Below are 21,148 nucleotides of genomic sequence, written 5' to 3' on the forward strand. Positions count from 1 at the left end.
TGCTGCCGTTCGTACCCTTCGTCTTCATTACACCTTCTCATCAAGGTCCTTTGCCGCACTCCTCTCCCCCGCTCCAGAAGCAACCGTCTCGGTCTCAATCTCCATCTCCTTCCGAACATGGATCGGCACGACAACATCCTCCTCGTCAAGGTAGTTCGTAGCCTTCGTATACTTCCACGCAATAAAGAACATGATGGGCCACGACAGAGTGGCGAGGGAGAAGTAGGCGGCATTCTCGTTCTGGTAGGGCGGTTCCGTGGCGTCCACGCCGAATGAGACGGCGGTGCCGGCACTCAACCCTAGCTGCAAGTTAATACATGGTTGTGAGGGTGAATTTGTCAGGCTTACAAGCAACGAAAAACCCAGCGAGAGCAGACGTCTTACGCGGTTCATTCGTCAGGGACGTCAAGATATAGAGAATAACATTCTGGAAGATGCCGTACTGGGACGCGTACATCATGTAGATGACGACGGCGCCCGCGTATGCGCTGTCAGTGCAGTCGATCATCGGCCCAGGTACTGCGCGGTTGAAGTTCCAGCTGGACAGCCAGGCTGTCTGCGCAATGTAGGACCCAGTGATCCAGACGGCGTCAATAGCGACACCCAAGAGTGCGCGTTTCTTGCGGCTTCCAAGGCGCTCCGAGTCCAAGAGCAAGCCCATCAGCATGGTGACTGGAATCTGTATGAGGTTGTTCAGTAGGCTGTTTAGCGTACGAGTCCGTAGATTGAAGGCATAAGCATTCATCGAAGCCTGGAAGGGGAAGAACATCTCGGCCGTAAAGCACGGGAGGATCATGATCACGATGCGCCAGTCCTTGAACAGGCCGGCCGTGATCTTCAGCGACCTCCCAAGCGATATGGTGTCAAATGCAGCCAGCGCGGTGCCGTCGCGACGCCGGAGCTGGTCAGGTGGGAGGAGCAGCATTGCGAACCCCGTGGAGAGGCACTGCAGCACGATGAAGACGATGTAGACGGAGTGCGGGACGCCGAGCCGCTCGGTGTTCCAGCTAATTCCCAGAGCCACCGCGGCCCCGGTGGCTGCGCCCGCGACATTCATGGTCCACTGCATAGCCCGCCAGGTCCCCTTTTCTTTCTCCTCGGCGTAGGCGCTGGAGGTGAAAGCGGCAGTCGTCCACAGGCAGCCGGCTGTGAGACCCAGATAGGCGCCGGCCAGAACCGGATACCAGAGGCGACCGTACTGGTCAAAGTACCACAAGGAGCCGATGTAGATGGGGTAGCCGGTGATGCCAAAGAGCATGGTCAGGCGAGGACCGAAGACGTTGAGGAGCGTGCTGGCGCCAAGGGCCGAGAAGACGAATACTCCGTAGAGCGCGCCGTTGCTTATGTTGGCCATGGTGATGGAAGACGGGCGTCCGCCCCCGGCTCCCAGAAGCTACCACAACGCTACATCAGTTCTTGTTCTCTCCTGAATACGACGGTGGTGGCTGAGACCTACCGAGACAGCTAGATAGAGACCAGGATTGCAGAAGAGGCATCCTGATGCGAGAAGATTCTGCACGAAAGGACTATACATATCAGCAGGAAGGCTCCAGCAATAGTCTGCCATGATAGTTACTTGTTGAGTCGCAGCAGCGGTAGTTTCGGTGCTGATTCAGACATCATCTTATGACTATGAACCGCTAGATTTGAAAGGTGGGTCCTGGTTCCGTAGTGTCCGATGTTCCACGCTCGAGTCTAGAGAAACAATGAGATCAAGCATTGAAGTGCTGTTGAACCGACGCAAGATCGGTTGTAGTAGCCACAAGTCACCGTGATGCTTAACAGTGTCACTTATTTGCAAACACTTGGAGGTGAGCACGAGCAGAACATCGTCCCGCCGGTGGGACGGCAAGGTTCTGATATAAGAAACTGCAAGCAACACACAAGCTACAGCACCCTGCATTCACGGCGTATCATTCACGTGGGATAGCATTGAGAGTTTGCCGGGTGATCCGCGCGGGTTTCGGCACTGGTGAGTTTCCATATCTTGCAGTTACGCAAAATAGTACTGTCGGCCCATTGGACCTACGAATATGTCTAGCGGAGTCATGGAGGGAGTCTCCTGATAAGAAGCATGACTGCTGTTCCTAGATTCCTGGTAGTACTTGCCAAGAGAGGAGGTAAGATGGCAAATTTACTAGTAGTATAGCACCTTGTAGCAAGCAGTCAATTCAATGCTCAAATTCCTCATGCAGAAAAATTGATACATGCTTGCTCACTATGAATAACATTCCAAAGCTGTGATGGTGAAGCGTATCATGACCACTACCATTGGCCCAAGACTCTCCATGATCAACAGCGCTCACACCTTCGACGCTCAGGTCCGTAAGCCCTACTGATATTGGCGCGGAGACAGCATATCTTGCCAGAAATATGTCGCCACTCGTACAAAGCCTATAATACATCCCCAAGATCTGCTCTGCTGTTGATAAGCTGGCATGAAGCTATCAGGAGAACACCGGCGCATCTCCGCACCGCAATGCGTGGCAGGGTGCATGTGGGCAGATGAGTTCCGAACCCCGCTTCGCATTATGCCGAAGGTATTTTTCTCGCTCGTTTCAAGGCCTTGTATTAGTAAAGGGCCGGAATAGTCGCGACATACGATTGGAGAGACATAGAAAAGATACATCCGGACCTTCTTGAATAAAGACAACCCATATTGCCCATGCATCATCAGCAGGCCAGATCAGTCCCCGAACCTGGTTGTACCCAAGCGAAACAACCCTCACCAAAGATCAACAGCCACGATGGCACCCTGGCAAGAAATCGCAGCAACCCGTCAAACCGCCGTCCTCGACTCCATCCCGACGAAATGGCGCCTCCCCAGCAAACCAGACACATCAACTAAGAACGTCCAGCATATACCACGTACCTGCGGACTCATCACACCAGACCAGCTGCATATCACCGAGCAAACGACCGTTGAGCTGGCGGCGCAACTTTCTAGAGGAAAACTAACGTCCGTTGAAGTGACCGAAGCGTTTTGTGCGCGGGCAGCGGTGGCGCATCAATGTGTGAGTCTTTGCACCAAAGCACCAAAATATGTGCTGTGTGTTTCTGCTTCAGGAGCCATAGACTAAGAGTCATGGGAAGGTAAACTGCCTGACTGGTTTCTACTATGAAGAGGCGATGGGGAAGGCCGCTGAAGCCGATGCCATCCTCAAGGAAACTAGAAAGCCGGTTGGGCCGTTGCACGGCGTGCCGATAGCGATCAAGGTATGGGATTCCTCAGTAGTTCGTACTAGGCTAGCAGCTATTGACAGACAAAGGATATCTTCAACATCAAAGGCAAACGCGGCACAATGGGCCTGGTAGCATGGCAGGATAAAGAATGGGGAGTCGACGCATCGATCGTGACCTTGCTGAAAGCTGCGGGAGGTGAGAGTCTCGCAGCCAACTAAGTCGTACATTTTGTTGATCGATACGACAACCACAGCCATCCAGTTCGCCAGCACCACGATGCCACAAGGCGGCATGATGCTGCAGACCGTCAGTCCCCTATGGGGACGCACACTTAACCCGTTCAACACCGACTTCGCAGCCGGCGGCTCTTCCGGGGGTGACGGGACCTTGCTTGCCCTGAGAGGGTCGCCTTTCTGCCCGTCGACGGACATTGGAGGAAGTATTCGAGCACCAGCCGCGTTCAATGGACTGTATGGCATCCGCCCCACAGCAGACAGGATTCCAAAATTCGGCATGATCAGCACTGCGCCGGGCCAGACGTCGATCAAAGTATCTTGTGGGCCAAACTGTCACAGCGTGGGCGACCTGAAGCTGGTCACTAAGCTTCTTTTCTCGCATACCGATTATATTGGATTTGATCCAACTGCGGTGCCACTCCCGTGGAAGGAGGTGCAGAGCAAGCAAAAGCTTGTGCTCGGCATGCTGAAGACAGACGGTGTGGTCACGCCGCAACCTCCTATCCTGCGAGCACTTGCTGAAGTGGCGGAGAAGCTGAAGGCTGCTGGTCATGAGGGTAAGTAATCCCATGTTCCTAACAAACGTCCGGAAGTTCTGACTGAGGAAATCCAAGTGGTTGAAATCGAGCCTCCAATAGATCTATGGGAGGCCGCCCTGGTCACGGTAAGTGGCCCGATCCCAATAGGCTCCTTTCCTAACAACAGTCTCCAAGTGGAAATTGTACTTCCAAACCGGCGCAACAGAGCTCAGAGCTCTAGTGAGCTCCGCAGATGAGCCATTAGAGCCGCAACTGGCCTGGTACCTCGACACATTCGCCATCAAAGAGCTCACAGTGCCCGAGCTATTTCAGGTGCGTTGTTCTCCTCAACTCCAACAGTGCCACTCTTTGGCAGCTGTCTGACAGGTTTTGCCACAGACAAACCTCAAACAGGCGGCGATAAAACGGCACTTTGCCGACTTCTGGGCGTACACAAAGCAACTGACGTGGAATGGCTCTCCCATCGATGGGCTGATATGTCCTTCTGCGCCGTCTGCCAGCTATCCCCATGACTTCCCGGTCTGGTGGGGGTATTTCTCGATCTGGAATCTGCTGGACTATCCGAGCGCCATCCTTCCACTCAAAGATTTCAGTATCAGTGAGGAGAAGGATCCAAAGGACACTTTCTACAACCCAATCGAGACGAACCCATTTGACAAGATGAACGCGGATATATGTCAGTGTTGTCTTCCAGGGGTCGTCTCGGTGATGAGCTGACGAACCTAGATAATCCCAAGCTGTGGGCTGGCATGCCGGTTTCCATACAAATCGTCCAGCAACAATTTGCCGACGAAGAGCTTCTGTCCGTCACAGAAGTGGTGGACAAAGTTGTAAACTCCTCGTAGACTGCATGTGCGTTATTGCACTCCCATACAAGCACAGGGTTACGTCATCTCTGCAAGCCAAACAAGGACTCTTCCCATCCTGCTTCTTCCAGATATACACCATGGGCAGACTGCATCCACGACGCAGAGGCCAGGAAGTCCGTCCAATTGACATTTAACGCAGCATTGTCGGCATCTTCCGTACGAGGACTAGTATCCCATGGGCGACTGCTGTCTTTCAGCATACCGGTAAAGTCGTCAAACAGACTTTGAAAGACTTTCCTTACACCCTCGGCACTGGGCCAGAATTCTGACAGGTGCTTTGCTGAATTGCACACTCTATCGAGCAGGTGCCGTTCGCTGATAGCGAGCATGGAATTGCCGGCGTCAACGGCGCGTTGCAGTTGTTTCGATGCTTGTATGGCTGCAGCAGAGAGTGCCGTGACGGCAGTGAAGTGGCACTGCGCCATCATACCCGCAGCGTGGATTGCTTCGAAGGCGGAGACGATGGATGTTGCTGCGCTCGTGCTAATTCGCATGGCTTCGTTGTCATATCCATCTGACGGTGAAGTGGTCTGGTCCATAATTACGCGATAAAGGTGAATAACAACGGCATTATAGTGAAGCTGGAGGTTCAGCTCCGCAAAAGTGCTCTCCGATGCCTGATCATTCTCAGCAGGTGCAGCGTCCAGCATCCAGGAGACGAGTCGTGTCTTCAGGCTTGACGTAGTATCTCCGATGCCTTGTTCTCGTGCAAGCGAACGTGGCGCGCTAAGACTCATGATGCGAAGGGCAATGTCACACAGCTCGATGTTCCTCCGACAGTATTCAAAATCAATCTTTTCGTTTATAGCGCCATTTGTCTCGGTAAAGTCTTCCAGGATCAGAGGCTCCTGGTCAAAGTCCTCTAGTCGGATCATAGGCGGTCGCCCATGCTCTAGCGCGGACATGGTTTCTGCTTGAAACAGCGTCCACCAGACGCGCCGCCAGATGCGTCTGTCCGTCAATGGCATTCGTTCTTGACCGAGAGGGTCACGAAGTACATTGCGGTGCATGCCCAGTCCAAAGGCGATGCGGCAAGCGACACCCAGCCAGTACCAACTGTTAGCTCCAGCATTGTCGCCATCCTGTAAATGCCAGGAGAACAGTAGTGCAGCTTGGACGAGATGCATTCGGTCGTTTTCATGCCGCATGTCAAAGACCTGCTTGGCACGACTGAAAAGCACCGCCCCGATAACGTGCCTAGCTTGCACAGCTCGCGGATGCCGAGAAACTCGAGCACCGACAAGAAGAACAGCATGAAAAAGCAAAAGGGGTAATTTGTTCTCTGCTTCCGCATACTTTGCTCTGAAACCGGCCTCGTCAATGACGGGGAAGTATGGATTTATCTTGGTAAAAAAGGCATCGACAAAATTATCACGGATATCTTTGGCTGGGAAGGCTGTAATGTGTTGAATTGTGTCACGAGTTAGGCCGAGGAGACGATTAGAATCGGATCTCCAGTCTGGGGAAGCATGAATTTGTGGATATGCGTAGATGATACAGCTAGGGGATGCCCGGCGGTCGAGCTTGATGAGGTGCGTCATATTGGAAATCCGTGTACCGACATATGCTGTCCGAACGTGATCGAGTTGGTCGAACATAGTCCAATCACGTTTGGAGGAGGAGATTCCTTCTTTGAAGAAACGAAACAGAGAGTTCTCGGCGAGGGCGATAGAGGTCGCTACATCGGTTCCTGGAATGGTATTATCTTGCGTGGGTACGGAATTGTTCGCTTGGGGTAGCTGGTATGGATGTGACACAAAGTCGGAATTGCTGCCTGTTGATGCTGGACTCTCGTGGAGATCATTGACAGGTCCTGTAGGATCACATTGCTCTGTAGGTTCTCGTTGGCGATACCTTGGCCCACCAGATCTGTGCTCGCTACCGTCCAGTATGTTGTGGCAAGCATCCACGACTAGGGTCGAGTTGTCAGTCGACGGAACAGATTTTTGCTGTCTCCTTGGTCTTCGCCAGCCCATCATGAATCTGAAGGTCGTTTGTCAGCCTGTGATGGTGCTGATAAGCCTGGGACGACGGGAAAACATCTCTTACCTACATTGAACTCGAGACCTGACGCATGCACTGCAAGACCTACGGCCGTCGGCATCGCAGCGGACTTTACGCCTTCGGCATGCATCGCATGAGTGCATTTGCTGCCGGCCCATCCTTGTTGTAAAGCACAGGATTGCCTTGTGATGAGTTTTAAAACATAAAGGTTGGCCGCGGTGAACGCACGTGATAGGAATGTCGACGGTCGTGATAGTCTCAGATCAGAGCCATAGGCGAGAATATGTTGCCGACTGCAGAGTAAAAGTCGATGACCACCGGCCTACCTTGATCGTGTAACTGGACTGACTGGGACGCGGTATTGGCCGACAAAGCCAGCCTCCTCGTGGAGATGACAGGGTTTCTGCAGTCGCGAAAGGATGGTGCGCGGACTGTTCGAGTCTGCCGATGTTGCCACAGTACCAAAGCGGCCCGACCACCAGAGTGACGATATGATGGGGCAGCGCAGTGGTCCAGTAGACGTGTGAGCATTCGTGACAACAGTGACATGGACGGTTGAAGATGCGAGTTGCGAGTTCCGAGATATCAGTTCCGAGGCTGACTAAGGACCCCGCAGTGGGCAGGTGGTATCGGCCAATAGGCCTCCACTTCCTTCAACCACAGGTCGACCTCGATGGCACTGTGATAGGATGACTCCCGAGGTCCTGCTCACTGGAATGAGGGCATTGGCGGTGGTTCGGCGCAGACAGTCACCCTCCCGCTATTGAAAGCACAGATGTCGTGGGTCCATCTGCAAGCGTTCGGCCAAATCAATTTCCGCGGGAACGCATAGCTAAGTCTAGGCCGACAAGATATCCATCCTTGTAATGTGAGCCTGATGATCACGCCGAGATCCGACACAGCCAGTAATAAGTAGCTCTTACCGGTGCCTACCCAGGCGTCCAAGCCTTCACGAAGCCGTTGTCACCCTTACCACGCTCTCCTGAATCGCTCGCATAGCATAACCACCGTCAATTACAGGCCGATGGCTCCTTCAACACTGACAATCGACCCTCCTGGGTTGATGGATAGTCGTCCTACTTTCTCACATGTGGCGACATCCCTGGGTGACAATGTTCGCTTCATTTGCACTGCTGGACAAGTTGGAAGTGATGCTCAGGGCAATATCCCCTCTGATCGTACCGAGCAGATCCAATTGGCGCTTGCCAACCTCAGGCGCTGTATCGAGGCTGCTGGAGCTACCGTTAAGGACATTCAAAAGCTGGTATACTACATTGTTGACTATGACCACACCCGGCGCGATCACTTTCTCCCGCTCAAAGCCTTCCTGAATGGTCACCGTCCCGCTACGTCACTTGTACCAGTTCCGAAGCTGTTCAAACCTGGAGTTATCTTTGAGATCGAGGCATACCTGGCAGTACCGCAACGGAGTCCACAGAACGTCGATGTCGTGGTGGTAGGTGCTGGCCTCAGCGGTCTCAGCGCCGCGCACCAGCTACAAGAGGCAGGCTTCTCTTGCGCTGTTCTTGAGGCGCGTAACAGAGTCGGGGGCAAAACCTGGTCAGTCGATGCGACAGATCAAGGCAAATTCGTGGATGTGGGGGCGGCTTGGATCAATGATACCAACCAATCCGAAGTCTTCGCTCTCACCAAGGCATTGGGGCTCGAAACGGTCGTACAGAACACCACAGGACGCGTTGTGCAGCAAGACATCGACGGCAAAGTCTCCACATTCGTATACGGAGACGTCCCCAAAGTAAGTAAAATGTGCGGTAACACGACTCAACGAGCTGTGACAACTAACACTATGGCAGGCTCTATCGGAGCCGGGTGGCGCACAGAACATGCTTGACATCCGCAACCTAACAGAAGAGGTCTGTCAGAAGCTCGACGTTCATCACCCGGTGCGGATAGGCGATGATCTCGACAACATGACTTTAGAAGGCTGGATAGTTTCCAATGGCGGCGGCAAGACTGCTCTCGCCTCAGCCACCGTCTGGACTCGAGCAATGTTGGGCATGGAGCCAAAGGACATGAGTGCTCTGTTCTTCCTGAACTACTGCAAAAGCGGTGGTGGACTCATGCAAATGCGATCAGATCTGAAGAACGGTGGCCAATACCTCCGCTTGGTCAAAGGTGAGCTTTGCAAACTCCAATAGATTTCTGCTTGCTGACCTCGGATCAGGCACCCAGAGCCTGTCGATTGGCCTAGCAGAACAGCTCAAGCCAGGTTCCCTCTCTCTGGACGACCCGGTGCGCTACATTGAGCAGAGCCCTTCTGGTTTGCACGTCTACTCCGCCAAGGGCAAACATACCTGCAAAAGAGTCATTGTCTCCTTGCCAACTCCTCTTTACAAGGACATCGTGTTTAGTCCGGCATTGCCGCAGGACAAGCTTGAACTCAGCCAAGCTAACAAGCTGGGATTCATCAACAAAGTTCTTGTTCGGTATCCGTCGCCTTGGTGGAGAGAACCTGGGCTAACCGGCATGCTCCAATCATTTACTGGGCCTGTCTCCGTCACGCGTGACAGCAGTGTCGATCCAGTAGGGTCTTACTCTCTGACCTGCTTCGTTGCTGGAGACGCCGGCCGAGCATTGTCAACACTCTCAAAAGCAGAACGTTTCAAGGTCGTCACCGAGCAGATCAAAGCCACTTTGGGGGTCGCCGCAAAAGTCAACATACCCGAGCCGACTGGGATCGAGGAGCATGAATGGGCACACGATCTGTGGGCTCAAGGATGTCCGTGCCCCGCTGCACCTCCAGGAACCATGACTAAATACGAGCACGCTTTGCGGTCGAGTCACGGAAAGGTACACTTTGTGGGAACGGAGACAGCGTACGAATGGAAAGGCTATATGGAAGGGGCGATCAGGTCTGGAAAAAGAGGCGCTGACGAGGTGATTCGAGCTTTGAATTTGGCCAAACTGTAGCCTGATGCTAGATTGATACTGACTGACTCTGAGAAGACTTGACGATCCAGGACTCTCAGTATCGGTAGTGTCAGATTCCTCTGATTTTGTGATCAAGGCTGAGAAAATAAGCTAGTTCACCATTGCCAAAGTACACCAGCACCTGGCAGCGGTCAACGAAATCAACAGCGGGCCCTTTGCACCTTTAACAGATCACATATAAACACCTGTTTTCCGAGTTCTAGAGCAAGTCTGTCAATTACTCTACCACTAGCGCAGTTTGTGGCTTGTGAAGACTAACGCCAAGCCTTAGTGGACGCCTTTGTTGCCTTTCTCTTCGCCCCTGAATACTTGCCGCCTTGCGTGAAGTGAATCACTACGTCCCATGGCTACAACTACAAGACACACTTTACAATAGCTAGGAATCACAAAGTTCTTTCTGGCCTAGCCCACAAATTCCATTACTTGACCTACGAAAGATTCGATCTTCGAATGCGCACTCCTATCCCCGCACCTTCCCACGATTGGTCCTGTAGGTGCTTTTTCTTCTATCCCCGAGTCCTTACTTACTGACACTTACTAGCCCAGCGTCTGGCTAACAATGGCGCCTGGCAACGGCCACGATTGTGGTCCTTGCTCAACGTGCATTCCCAACAACCCCCTCCTTACTTGCACCCGCGGTTGAATGGCGTTGCTTGCCGCATCTGCGCCCGCGTCATTAACGACCTGCCCTACCCATGGCCAGCTACGGTGCCGCATAAGGATCTGAGCCAGTTCGCGCCGGCATTCTACGGCAGCGAGAACATGCGGTTTCAGATCATGAACCAAGGGCGCCCTGCAGGATCTGGCGAGGAACTTTACAGATTTTCTTCCGCGGCCTCGGTAGTCAGTTGAATGACGTGTCTGCGGCGCTGGTAGATTTCCTGGAGGAGTCGAGGAGGAATGATGGGGAGATGTTGAGGGAGCTTAGAGAGTTGAAGGCGATGAGGAAGATGGAAGAGGGTGAGCATGGCGAGGAGGGTTCGTGGCCGCGGAAGAGGTAAGTCATGCCTCGCACGAGGAGATGCAAATGCCGTACTGACGTGATATACAGAAAGTGACCTTGAGGCTGATGCTGCTGCTACTACTTTGGTGTTGACCAGCACTACAGGGATGCTGTAGGATATTAGTGGAACTTCGCTTCGACGAACCATGAAGACTGGGGATAAGTGCTAGTCATTCAATCAGTCCACTGGTTCCTCCTGAGAAGCTTTCCCCGTCCTGACCATGCTTGACAATACGTCGCATGGCCGAACACAGAGATAAAATAATCAAATGAAATGGATTGTCTAATGCTCATTTCGGATCTCCGACCTTCATGACTCGCTCCAAGCTATTTGTTTGCGAACTTCTGATTTGATTCGCCCTAGATTTGCTAATCATTGTCCTCTGTTATCTGCTTCGGTCTTGTGTTACTCCTTGCGCAGACGGGGTAAATCAGGTACTGGGCAGCCACTCGTTCGGTGTCGGGCTTTTGAAGTTCGCGAAGGCTTTCAACGCTTGCTGACGTTTACCCTATCAGCAGTGCTCTCTTTGAGCAATTCCACAAGCTTTGAACATGTATTCAAGTCACTCAGTCTTGGCGAACAACCCCATGAGCGGAACTCTCCCTTACCGCCCCAAATCTCAATCAGCTGCACTCACCCAGCGCTGGCTCTGGGCTGACTCCCACTATGAGTTGTTGCGCATTTGTCTGTCTTTGCCACCTCATACGCACATCTTATCGCCTCTTGTGCCTCCTTCAGACCAAAATAGGAAACCAGCCGCATCGAAGCCATGACTGAGCTCTTCGTGAGTCCATGTTTGGCACGTTGCAGAACCTTTCTCACGCTGGATATCTCCCGACCGTCCTCCTGTGATATTCGCGTACTTCAATGCTCGGAGTACATCTTAGTGCCTGCGGATAGTTGAGGTGATTCAGAGAGGGTGGCTGGGAGTTTATGCTGCAGGGCCTTAATTGACGGCTAGACGAGGGATTTCGATGCCACCCACACTGAATGATCGCTCGTCCTGCTGGTGGGAGTCGCCTGGCGCTCCACAAGTACTACATGGCCGGTTTCCCCATGGCTTTGACCTTGTTGTATGAGACCACTCTGCCGGGGTATATCTTGTCAAGTGACAAACTCTCCCACCGTAGAACGTCCAAGCACCTTTGAGCCGAGAGATCTCCCGATCTGAAAATAGGTCAAGATTGGTGTTCAATAATGCGGCACACCCTTCATACCACCGCTCCCGCTTCAGTCCTGGTACTCTTTCGATGATATAAGCGCATTGGGGTCCCGCACCATATAGTTCGAGGGCAAAGGCCGCCTGAAGGTGGATAGGGATATCGAGCCACCTGCATCGCCAAGGTTTACAATAGCGTACGACAGAATTTCCAGTATAACGGCCCTTCGCAGCTAGCACATCTGGAGCCCATCGCTGAACGATGATCAGGTTCTCGCCGAACCTCGCGTACTCAGAGATTTGCTGGATGTTGGCAAGATCCAGGCACACTGCCACCGCTGGAAACGCAAAGACATTTCCAGAACCTGATTCTAGCAAACTTATACTACCGACAGTAGCCTCGAGTGGAGCTTTCCGTTTGACAAATGCCTTTGCAAGCTCCACCGCAAGATCGGACTCGTCCCTCGACACAAGTCTAGGGAATATCCAGCCGATGAAGTGCTGCCACAAGGATTGACCACAGATCAGACGCTTTGATTTGTTGTGACCCATTCTGAGCGCTCCACATGGTTGGACAGCATATGAGGTCAGGTCGAGCAAGTCGAATAACAGCAAGTCGAGCTTGTAATAGACGTGATCACATAGCAAGCAAAATGTATACGCCACTGCTAAGTCACGAAGTTGTGTCTCGCAAGCCTTGAACTGGGGTGACACATAATGCTTAAAAATGCCTTCATAGAATTCATGGTTTTGACCACAGCACGCGATATCGACAGCGATCAAAATTCCCCTGGGCAAGTTGAGTGCCAGCAATGCCGATCGGAATGGTTCGCCCGGCGACAGAGGGTTATACAAGATGTTATCAGGAGCCACTTGTTGTCGATCGAGGAGCTCAATTTGCATTTTCATCATTGCAAAGAGAGTTTGACGATGTGCTGCGGCTTCCATGAATCGGTCGATGTAGTTCAGGGAATGTGATAACGCTCGTTGCCATTCCCACCATTTGAAACATTTTGTGTTCAGTCTAGAGCTTAGGCACAGCCACCCAATGAGTACCGCACCTAGCATGTGAACAGTCTCGGTTTCCGACAATAAATAACTTTCCAGAAACCAGCGCCCTTCCTCGGCGAGGTAGTCTTGTGCCGTTGTATGGATATATGTAACCTCACGGTCGAGTAGTGCTCGCATAGAGGTGGTGTCTGGTAGGGCTTCCAAGACCATCGACCGCGCGGGATCATAATCGGTGATTTGAACCAAGCCAGCAGATCTGCTAAGAATTTCTTCTTCAAACCCTTCAGCCCTGTGTTCAAGCTCCGCTAGAAAAGCTGGATCGAAGCCCGATTTCATCTTGATGACCAGCTCATCAAGTGGTCTTGTTGCTAAGAGTATTTCGAATAAGGAGATGTGCAATTCCCGTCGCACACAGAAGTCAACAAGCTGGAAGAAGGGCCCACTTTGTTTCTTGAAGTAGTCATCCTGCCGAGCCAGCATTTGTGAGAAGAGTTCGTTCATCTCGCCTGGACATGAATCGAAGCGTTTCGAGAGCTCTTCCTGGGATGCGTTACGTTTAGCAGCTCTGGCAAGATCATTCGCCACAAGATGAGCCCATAGAAAGACACCGTCCGCCCGCGAAGCAATACGTTTTGCATAACCGCCGGCAATGGTACCTTTTAGGCATTGCTGGCTGAAGAAGAGTATGTCCTGGAAGTTGACATCGTGTAATCTGACTGTGGGACAGCTTTTCAGCTCGTTGCGGAAAGGTTCGTCAGGTCTTGCAGAAACCAGGAACTTAACTTTGTTAGACACCGAAAGAATCTCACTGATACAGTCCAACAATGTTTGATGGCCGTGGTCACCGCCGCCGTATTCTTGGAATTCATCCAAACCATCAAGCATTACCAGGTATTTCTTGTCCCCCTTAGATAGCAGGTAGATAAAGAAACTCTTGAGTTCATTGTTGGTCCAGCTGAGTGTGAATGAGCGAGCAGGGTCAAGTGCGTTCCGTAACTTTCTTGGACATCGCTCATCTAAGACAATTCTGGCAAGGACTTCAGGCTCCTCATCCAGGATCTGATAGCTCAGAGACCTCCACAGGCCTTCGAAACATTTCATCAACCTGTTTGTGGCAGGTTTGTAAAAGAAGAAGCTGAGCACCACCGGAGATTTTGGAGAGGCCCAACGAGCTAGGTCCTGGTGGGCAGGACCATCTTCAGGCAGACTCTGCCGTAAGAAGCTCATCAGTGATGATTTGCCAGCCCCAGGTTTTCCTGAGATGTAAAATTTTCCGCTGCCTGACCGCAACCAGCTCATGAGAATGGAACGCGACTGATGCATCTGATCACGCTGTTTCTCAACCCGCCAATCCCAGGCATTGACGTGTCGTTGGTCGGAAAGCAAACAGCTTGTGGTCTTGCCGTAGTCAAAAATTCGAGCCTGTATCATATTCTCTCTTTCCTGCATTCCTTCGAAATAGAGGCTCTTAGAGATGCGTTCTACCGCAGCGCGCTGTTGGTCTGTAGAAATAATTTGCTCGAAGTGCTGCTCAGTCCTTGCTTGAGCGGAATCAATCTTCCGTTTGATGCTTGACTCAGCATCAATGATCTGCTTCGATAGCAAGTCTTGCGTTCTCGCCACTGCATCCATTGCCTTGCTTGCGCACCGACAGTCACCATCGAGCATCTTGCGAACATTCTCATCTAGCTCGGCAATTTTGAGAGCTTGTTCATCGTCACATCGTAAGATGTGCTCTCGCATGCTGACCAACAAGGACGTCTGAAGCATGAGCTGAAGATCCGAGAATTCTTTCTGGAGAAATTGAACCTGCGAACGGCTGCGTACACTTCTCAGTAGCTTACTCGCAGGGTTTCTTTCCTTCTTCGCTTTACCATCGCTGTACTGTATCTTGCGAACTATATCGTGCAAGTCCTTGGCGTTCTTAAGGCTCTTGCTGGCACATTCTTCAACCTGCTGTTCAAGAACATTCAGAGGCCGCGGCTGCAAGCTACGTGAACAACTTTTATCGATCTCTTCCGTGAGTTGGCTGAGCTCGTTCAAACGCTGAACATCTGCCGTCGAGCCATTCTCCGAGATCTGGCTGTACAGCCTTGTCAAGGTCACACCTTGTTCCACCAGCTGTGTGATGTTGCACACTAGGGCAAGGACCCCGAGCGCCTCCATGATGGAGGATACTGCACAGTTCTGGGGGTGGAGTGGTCCCGGATGAGAAGAAGTAGTCGAACCTCTGCAGGCAAGGCTGGTGCTGGATCGCAGAAGCCTAGACTTAGATTGTGCAAGCGATGCTGCGCAGGCCAGTGATTCACAGAGGCCCTGATGATGCTGGCTCAGTTGCAGCGTAAACCGAAAATATCCTGCCGCAGTTTCTGTGGGTGGCGGCAAGAAGTCAGTCGTCGCTCCCAAGGCGTCCGTCAGGCAGACTGGCTTCGAAGTGGGGTCGAAGGGTGGATGGAAAGATCCGAACCGGCACTGCCTTTTAGCAAACTGGCAGCCAATCACATAGAAGATGCAACTTTTGTTTCATTGAAACAGGCACATCTTGTCATAGATAGAGGAGCCCCTAATTTCAGGTTCAAGATCGAGGCGACTTTCTGAGATACGTGAACGAAATCTTGCAGTTTCGAAATCAAGAAGCCAACCCAAGCTTTTCCTTTGGCAACAGGGCAAACACCGTGCCGATGATCCCCAGTATCGTGCAAATTACAATGAGCACCCATCCCAGGATTCTCTCCATCGCACTAATCTCATCGCCCTCTCTGCTGAAGATCTTCAAATAGAAAGCCACAGGCATAATGACACAGATTGTAAAGCACAGACCGCTTCCCATCAACCCCATGATGCTATCGAAATCCGGGAGTAATATCGCCACACCGAGTTGAATGATGTTCGCTGAGCATGCGATGACACAGCGCGCGAGGTTATGCTTCCAGCTCTTCTCACTGTATTGCCTCGCCTTGGGCTCCATCTGACGTAGGTCAATCAGGAATTTCTTATTGATGGTGTCGGTCATTGGGCGGTTGGTGAGCGGAATTTTCGTGATGGGGATGATGGAAATGAGGATGACAGTCAGTACATTCAGAGCATGTGGGTAGGCAGTGCTCTTTAGCAGATTGGTCGTCACTTCATCACGCACCGAATCGCCGAACATCAAGTATCCAAGCACTGCCATGGAGAGATCCAGACCGTAGGTGAAGATATAGGTATATGTGAGGGCCTTGGTGTACTTCTGGGGATGCCGCATGTCTTTGTAAATGGCGGGAAATACAGAGTGGCCGCCCCAAGGTGCCATGAAGAGACCAAGCGACAGAGGGATGGTGCGCCAGTTCTGTGGAAAGGCGTATGTAACAGCCACCTCGCGGAGGGATCCAGGTGCTTGTGGCTTCAGGAATCCATCAATGAGAACGATGAATATTATCCCCAAGGTACACATTATACCAAGAATGGATGTGACCGATAGATACTTGAACGGCGCAAAGTTTAGAGGCATCAGACCAAGTGCCACGACACACTTCCAAGTCAGAGTTGGGACACAGGGAATTAGGCTGTTCATCGTATCACCGAAGAGGATGATCAGCGCCACGTTGGCCGCCGTAAGCTCCAGAATGAAGAGTGCTTCGATCGAATTACGCCCGATAGTGCCAAAAGCAAGGAATGCGATGTCGCCATAGGTAGTAGCTCCCGAGTTCGTGTCCAGACAGCGCGCAAGCAGCCTTGCGGTGTAATTTGTGACGAGAGCAGCGAGGAGAAGAAAGATCAGCCCCATGACCCAGCCAGAGAGTCGTACGGCGAGCGGCAGAGCAAGAATGCCCACCCCGATCAGCACGTTGACTGAGTTAAAAATGGTTTGTGGCACAGTGGATTCACCGACAACGCGCTCGATGACTTCGCCGTCTGGCCTGACTTCTTGCTCAACATGATGCCGCGCCAGTTCTTCCTTGAATTCGTCGTCTTCGTCTTCCAAGGCTCGCATGCTGGCTTCGCGTTGCTGTTCGATGAGGATGGAGGCACGTCGCTGTGCTTTCGCCGTGAGACGCGAGGAGATGCTGCCATAGCTCTGGCCGAAACTTGACGCGGCCACGCTGGCCCTCATCCTCAGCGAGTCTTGAACGGAGGGCTTGGGATGTGGCTGAAGGAGCTTTGTAGTTTCGGATGGCTCAGACTGTTCGCCATTGGGGTCCTGTATGGCCGTGTCGTTTGAACCATGGCCACCAGCTGCCTCGAATTGCTGTCGCAGCAAGGACCTAGTCTGTGGTGACGGGCCTTGAGATCTTGCGCCAATCCCGGCTTCGTCGTCATCTTGACCCTCCTGGGATGTCGCTTGCGACAGCCTCCGAATAGGCGTTATCTCTCTGAAGCCCGCAGCTCTTTGCCATGACCGTGCGAAGTTATCCATGCTGTTGGGACCACCCATCTGACGTATAGAGTTGATTCTCGCAGTAACAGAGGACCGACGTCTTCTCAGCTCTCCTTCTGGGACATTCCTAGGTCCGGATGCGGCAGAGGAGGAGAGGATCGCAGTCTGTTCGCCCTCTGGCACGGACTCGAGCGAGCCAGCCGAGGAGGCTCGTCCACGGTGATAGGCATCCCAGCTCTGGGGAGAGCTCTTGCTCCGCTGACTCATGTTGACTGTTGTATGGGACCAAAGATAGAGGTGTGCGTGGAAGCTCAAAGCATGGTAAATACCGAAAGCAAACTACCACCCGGGAGGAAAGTCAAATGGGCGGAGGGCTGCTGAAGACTGCAGCGTTCGTGACGATATCCTTGTAGAGAGAAAAAAATCATTCGTTAGCTCGCGGTCGGCTACGCTGTCCTTTTGACTGCGAGCGGCGACGCCATGGTCTAGTCCCAGCGACAAGTAAAAAGAGACGCAAACATTTTGCAGCTCGGTTGGAAGCGGGGCTGATAAGAGTGGAGAGCGGAGAATAGAGGCGCGGAATACTGGGCTACGGCCATCGCTAAGACGTCGCTCACGTGCTCCGGCGAGCTCTAGGCGCTTGATACGACAGCAAGTTGAAGATTTTTATCATCTCATATACCCGATTGGGGCTCCAAGAGTCAGGAGGCTCTCCGGTAGCGACTATTGATTCTTCTGGGAGCCCGCATGTGCAAGGTTGCTTGTACTCCATCTATCGAATCGCATCCGTGGCAAACCAGACGTCAGTACGGCGAGACGAGTGCATATCACATCTCATTGAACATGGGATTGAAGGTGTGACGACCCTGTCGTCGGGGTCGATTGCGCTGGCCAGCGCTTCTGCTTCGGGCATCGTTCTGGCGCGGCAAGATATTGGTGGAAAACGGAGACGAACCTGCGCTTAGCCATCGGTTCGAATGTCTATGGCAAGTCCAACCTTTTGCTCGGCAGTATCAAAAATGAGGCGTCAGGTCGAGCCGTCTATCGCATTCGAAGACATGCTGATAGGAGGATACATATTTGCTGACAATGACTCACCTTGACTCGAGTTGCCTCGAACCACGTCTGATATCTTTCTCAATTCTCACCATGTTGGTAGACTACGATACATTGGCAGTGCGGTAATGAGTATAGAGTCGTCACCGCTCCGACGATGAAGGTAGAAGAACGAGTACTTATAGACCAGGCAACCCATGTGTTGTTCTCGACGAAGAGTAACTACTGGGACGTGGTCCGGATATCTGCGACCAAAAATCCCTAATCCTAATTAGGCAGGCGGGCAGACCCCCGCCGATACCGACATCGAAAATACCCGTGTCGCCGTAGCCCAAAGAAAGTCATCTACACCCCTCTACCTTGCCACCACACTCGCCCTGTCCCCTCTAGTCATCGCTCGTACCGACCGCGAGCGTGACATATCTGCCGTGGGTTGGTAGGACGCACCGGACTGCCCACCCTCTCACGTCCGCACTCATCGCCACGACCGCATCCGAATTTGCAGAGCCACTTCATTCAATATGTCGAACCAGGATGGGTCCTCCGATGCCGACAAGAACATTGAGATGTGGAAGGTCAAGAAACTGATCAAACGATTAGAATCTGCCCGGGGTAATGGTACATCCATGATCTCCCTGATCATCCCGCCCAAGTCACAGGTCGCACAGGCATCAAAAATGTTGGCTGAAGAATATGGTACCGCATCCAATATCAAGTCCCGAGTCAACAGATTGTCTGTCCTGTCGGCGATTACATCTACTCAGCAACGCCTGAAGCTGTACAACAAGGTTCCTCCGAACGGTCTCGTTGTCTACTGCGGCGAAATCATCACTTCGGAAGGAAAAGAGCGAAAGCTCAATATTGATTTCGAGCCTTTCAAGCCCATCAATACCTCGCTATACCTTTGCGACAACAAGTTTCACACCGAAGCACTGAGTGAGCTACTCGAGTCCGATCAAAAGTTTGGCTTCATCATCATGGATGGCAATGGTGCTCTATTCGGTACGTTGTCCGGCAACACTCGTGAGATCGTTCATAAGTTCTCGGTCGATCTCCCCAAAAAGCACGGTCGTGGTGGTCAATCTGCCCTGCGTTTCGCTCGTCTCCGTGAAGAGAAGCGCCACAACTATGTCCGCAAAGTAGCCGAACTGGCTGTCCAAAACTTCATCACCAACGACAAGGTCAACGTTGCCGGTATAATCTTGGCCGGTAGTGCCGACTTCAAGAACGACCTCAACCAGTCCGATATGTTCGACAACCGTCTACAAGCCAAGGTCATCAAGGTTGTGGATGTTTCGTACGGTGGTGAGAACGGCTTCAACCAGGCCATCGATCTCGCCGCCGAGACTCTCAGCAACGTCAAGTTCATTCAAGAGAAGAAGCTCATCAGCCGTTATTTCGAAGAGATCAGCCAGGATTCCGGCCGCGTCTGCTACGGTGTCGAAGACACCCTCAAGGCCCTCGACCTCGGTGCTTGCGAGACTCTAATCGTCTATGAGGATCTCGACGTTACCCGCTGGACTTTGAAAGACTCTCAGGGTGGCGAGAAGATTCTGCACACAAACAAGCAACAAGAACTGGACCGGGCCCAGTTCATGGATACGGAGACTGCCCAGGAGATGGAGGTCGTTGACCAAATGCCTTTCCTGGAGTGGCTCGCAGAGAAGCATCGCGACTTTGGCGCCACCCTGGAATTCGTGTCTGACCGCTCCAGTGAAGGTAATCAGTTCGTCAAGGGTTTTGGCGGTATCGGCGCCATTCTCCGCTACAAGGTCAACTTTGAGCAGCTGGCCGACTTCAGTGACGAAGACGAGTTCTACGACGAGTAAGAAGTCCGATCCTTTCGTTTTGATGAAGCTAACCCACCATCAGTTGACAATCGGATGACCTCGCAGAGCGCGAGGTGCAAAAACCAGACATTCATCAGCCCAATGATGCTCTGACGGCAAGCCCCGCCTCGCGCCCTGACATCCAGCATCCAACCGATGCTGACGACGCTCCGCTCGTGGAAATTGAGCTGGACGCTAACAAGACATCGGCTACCAAACCTGTAGCGGGCAGTGGGAACGTGCGCGCACCAGCACTTCCCCCACATCTTAAGTCCAAAATCAAACTGGCGCCTTCTGAGCAAGCCGGCCAGGCCCCTGCTGCGCAAGACCTGGGGCTGCGACATGGTACGTCTGCCATAAGGCAGTGTAGAGCTTCGCTGATTTTGGGGGCAGGACGCACTAGTCTTCGCAACATGACTTCTGTCTAGAGCCGGCCGCAGCTATGGCGATCAGTATTTCACCAACGCCAATGAGGCTGAATCTGATATACGACCAACATCGAGCTTCATCGAGCTCCTATCGCCAATTACCCCAGCGCAATGCACACGAGGTGTCTACTCCACGTCATTGAGCCAACCACGGACTAGCGCTCCATCGCGACGAATTTGTTTCACCCCATTCTCCAGGATCCTCTGATCATTCACGGCTGCCAGACCCTTATCTTGGCGTCGACATGACCGAGGTGATTCGGAGATCATGACCAGCAATTTACATCTGACCTGCCTGTCCTCCTCTGCCTCACGAAGCCTGAGTGTGGACGGTCGGTTGTCCATTCTTTTATACAGATAGCGAATCTAAGAAAAGGCATCTGCCAGCTAATTTCCAAGTTTCGTCCCCCTACTCGTGCACGTCCTCTTTTCTCTTCCCACACAAGCGTCTCGACGAGAGAGTCAAAGATGCTGGATGCCAGGCCGTTAAAGACAGTCTCCAAATCTCCACGCATGCGGAT

General features: G+C 52.4%; 7 protein-coding genes across 7 annotated transcripts; 3 read left to right on the forward strand and 4 right to left on the reverse strand.

Moving 5' to 3' along the window:
• Window positions 1-27: 27 nt before the first annotated feature.
• HMPREF1541_04316 (uncharacterized protein) lies at window positions 28-1,354 on the reverse strand (the record flags this gene model as incomplete). Its single annotated transcript, XM_008718662.1, has 2 exons — window positions 28-299; window positions 349-1,354. The coding sequence occupies 2 exons, from the start codon at window positions 1,352-1,354 to the stop codon at window positions 28-30; spliced, it is 1,278 nt and encodes a 425-aa protein (XP_008716884.1).
• Window positions 1,355-2,747: 1,393 nt separating this feature from the next.
• Window positions 2,748-4,803, forward strand: HMPREF1541_04317 (uncharacterized protein; the record flags this gene model as incomplete). The annotated part of the gene is made up of 8 exons (XM_008718663.1): window positions 2,748-3,014; window positions 3,094-3,216; window positions 3,270-3,378; window positions 3,437-3,976; window positions 4,034-4,083; window positions 4,133-4,270; window positions 4,337-4,634; window positions 4,685-4,803. The coding sequence occupies 8 exons, from the start codon at window positions 2,748-2,750 to the stop codon at window positions 4,801-4,803; spliced, it is 1,644 nt and encodes a 547-aa protein (XP_008716885.1).
• Window positions 4,804-4,847: 44 nt separating this feature from the next.
• On the reverse strand, window positions 4,848-6,803 carry HMPREF1541_04318 (uncharacterized protein; the record flags this gene model as incomplete). The annotated part of the gene is made up of 1 exon (XM_008718664.1): window positions 4,848-6,803. The coding sequence occupies one exon, from the start codon at window positions 6,801-6,803 to the stop codon at window positions 4,848-4,850; it is 1,956 nt and encodes a 651-aa protein (XP_008716886.1).
• Window positions 6,804-7,855: 1,052 nt separating this feature from the next.
• HMPREF1541_04319 (uncharacterized protein) lies at window positions 7,856-9,762 on the forward strand (the record flags this gene model as incomplete). Its single annotated transcript, XM_008718665.1, has 3 exons — window positions 7,856-8,587; window positions 8,646-8,967; window positions 9,017-9,762. 3 exons carry the CDS (start codon window positions 7,856-7,858, stop codon window positions 9,760-9,762), a joined length of 1,800 nt encoding a protein of 599 aa, XP_008716887.1.
• Window positions 9,763-11,824: 2,062 nt separating this feature from the next.
• Window positions 11,825-15,123, reverse strand: HMPREF1541_04320 (uncharacterized protein; the record flags this gene model as incomplete). The annotated part of the gene is made up of 2 exons (XM_008718666.1): window positions 11,825-11,954; window positions 11,996-15,123. The coding sequence occupies 2 exons, from the start codon at window positions 15,121-15,123 to the stop codon at window positions 11,825-11,827; spliced, it is 3,258 nt and encodes a 1,085-aa protein (XP_008716888.1).
• A 463-nt stretch (window positions 15,124-15,586) lies between these two features.
• HMPREF1541_04321 (uncharacterized protein) lies at window positions 15,587-17,581 on the reverse strand (the record flags this gene model as incomplete). The annotated part of the gene is made up of 1 exon (XM_008718667.1): window positions 15,587-17,581. The coding sequence occupies one exon, from the start codon at window positions 17,579-17,581 to the stop codon at window positions 15,587-15,589; it is 1,995 nt and encodes a 664-aa protein (XP_008716889.1).
• Window positions 17,582-18,891: 1,310 nt separating this feature from the next.
• On the forward strand, window positions 18,892-20,199 carry HMPREF1541_04322 (eukaryotic peptide chain release factor subunit 1; the record flags this gene model as incomplete). The annotated part of the gene is made up of 1 exon (XM_008718668.1): window positions 18,892-20,199. The coding sequence occupies one exon, from the start codon at window positions 18,892-18,894 to the stop codon at window positions 20,197-20,199; it is 1,308 nt and encodes a 435-aa protein (XP_008716890.1).
• Between the last annotated feature and the right edge of the window lie 949 nt (window positions 20,200-21,148).

This window comes from Cyphellophora europaea (assembly GCF_000365145.1).
Source record: "Cyphellophora europaea CBS 101466 unplaced genomic scaffold supercont1.4, whole genome shotgun sequence".
Taxonomy (NCBI): Eukaryota; Fungi; Ascomycota; class Eurotiomycetes; order Chaetothyriales; family Cyphellophoraceae; genus Cyphellophora; species Cyphellophora europaea.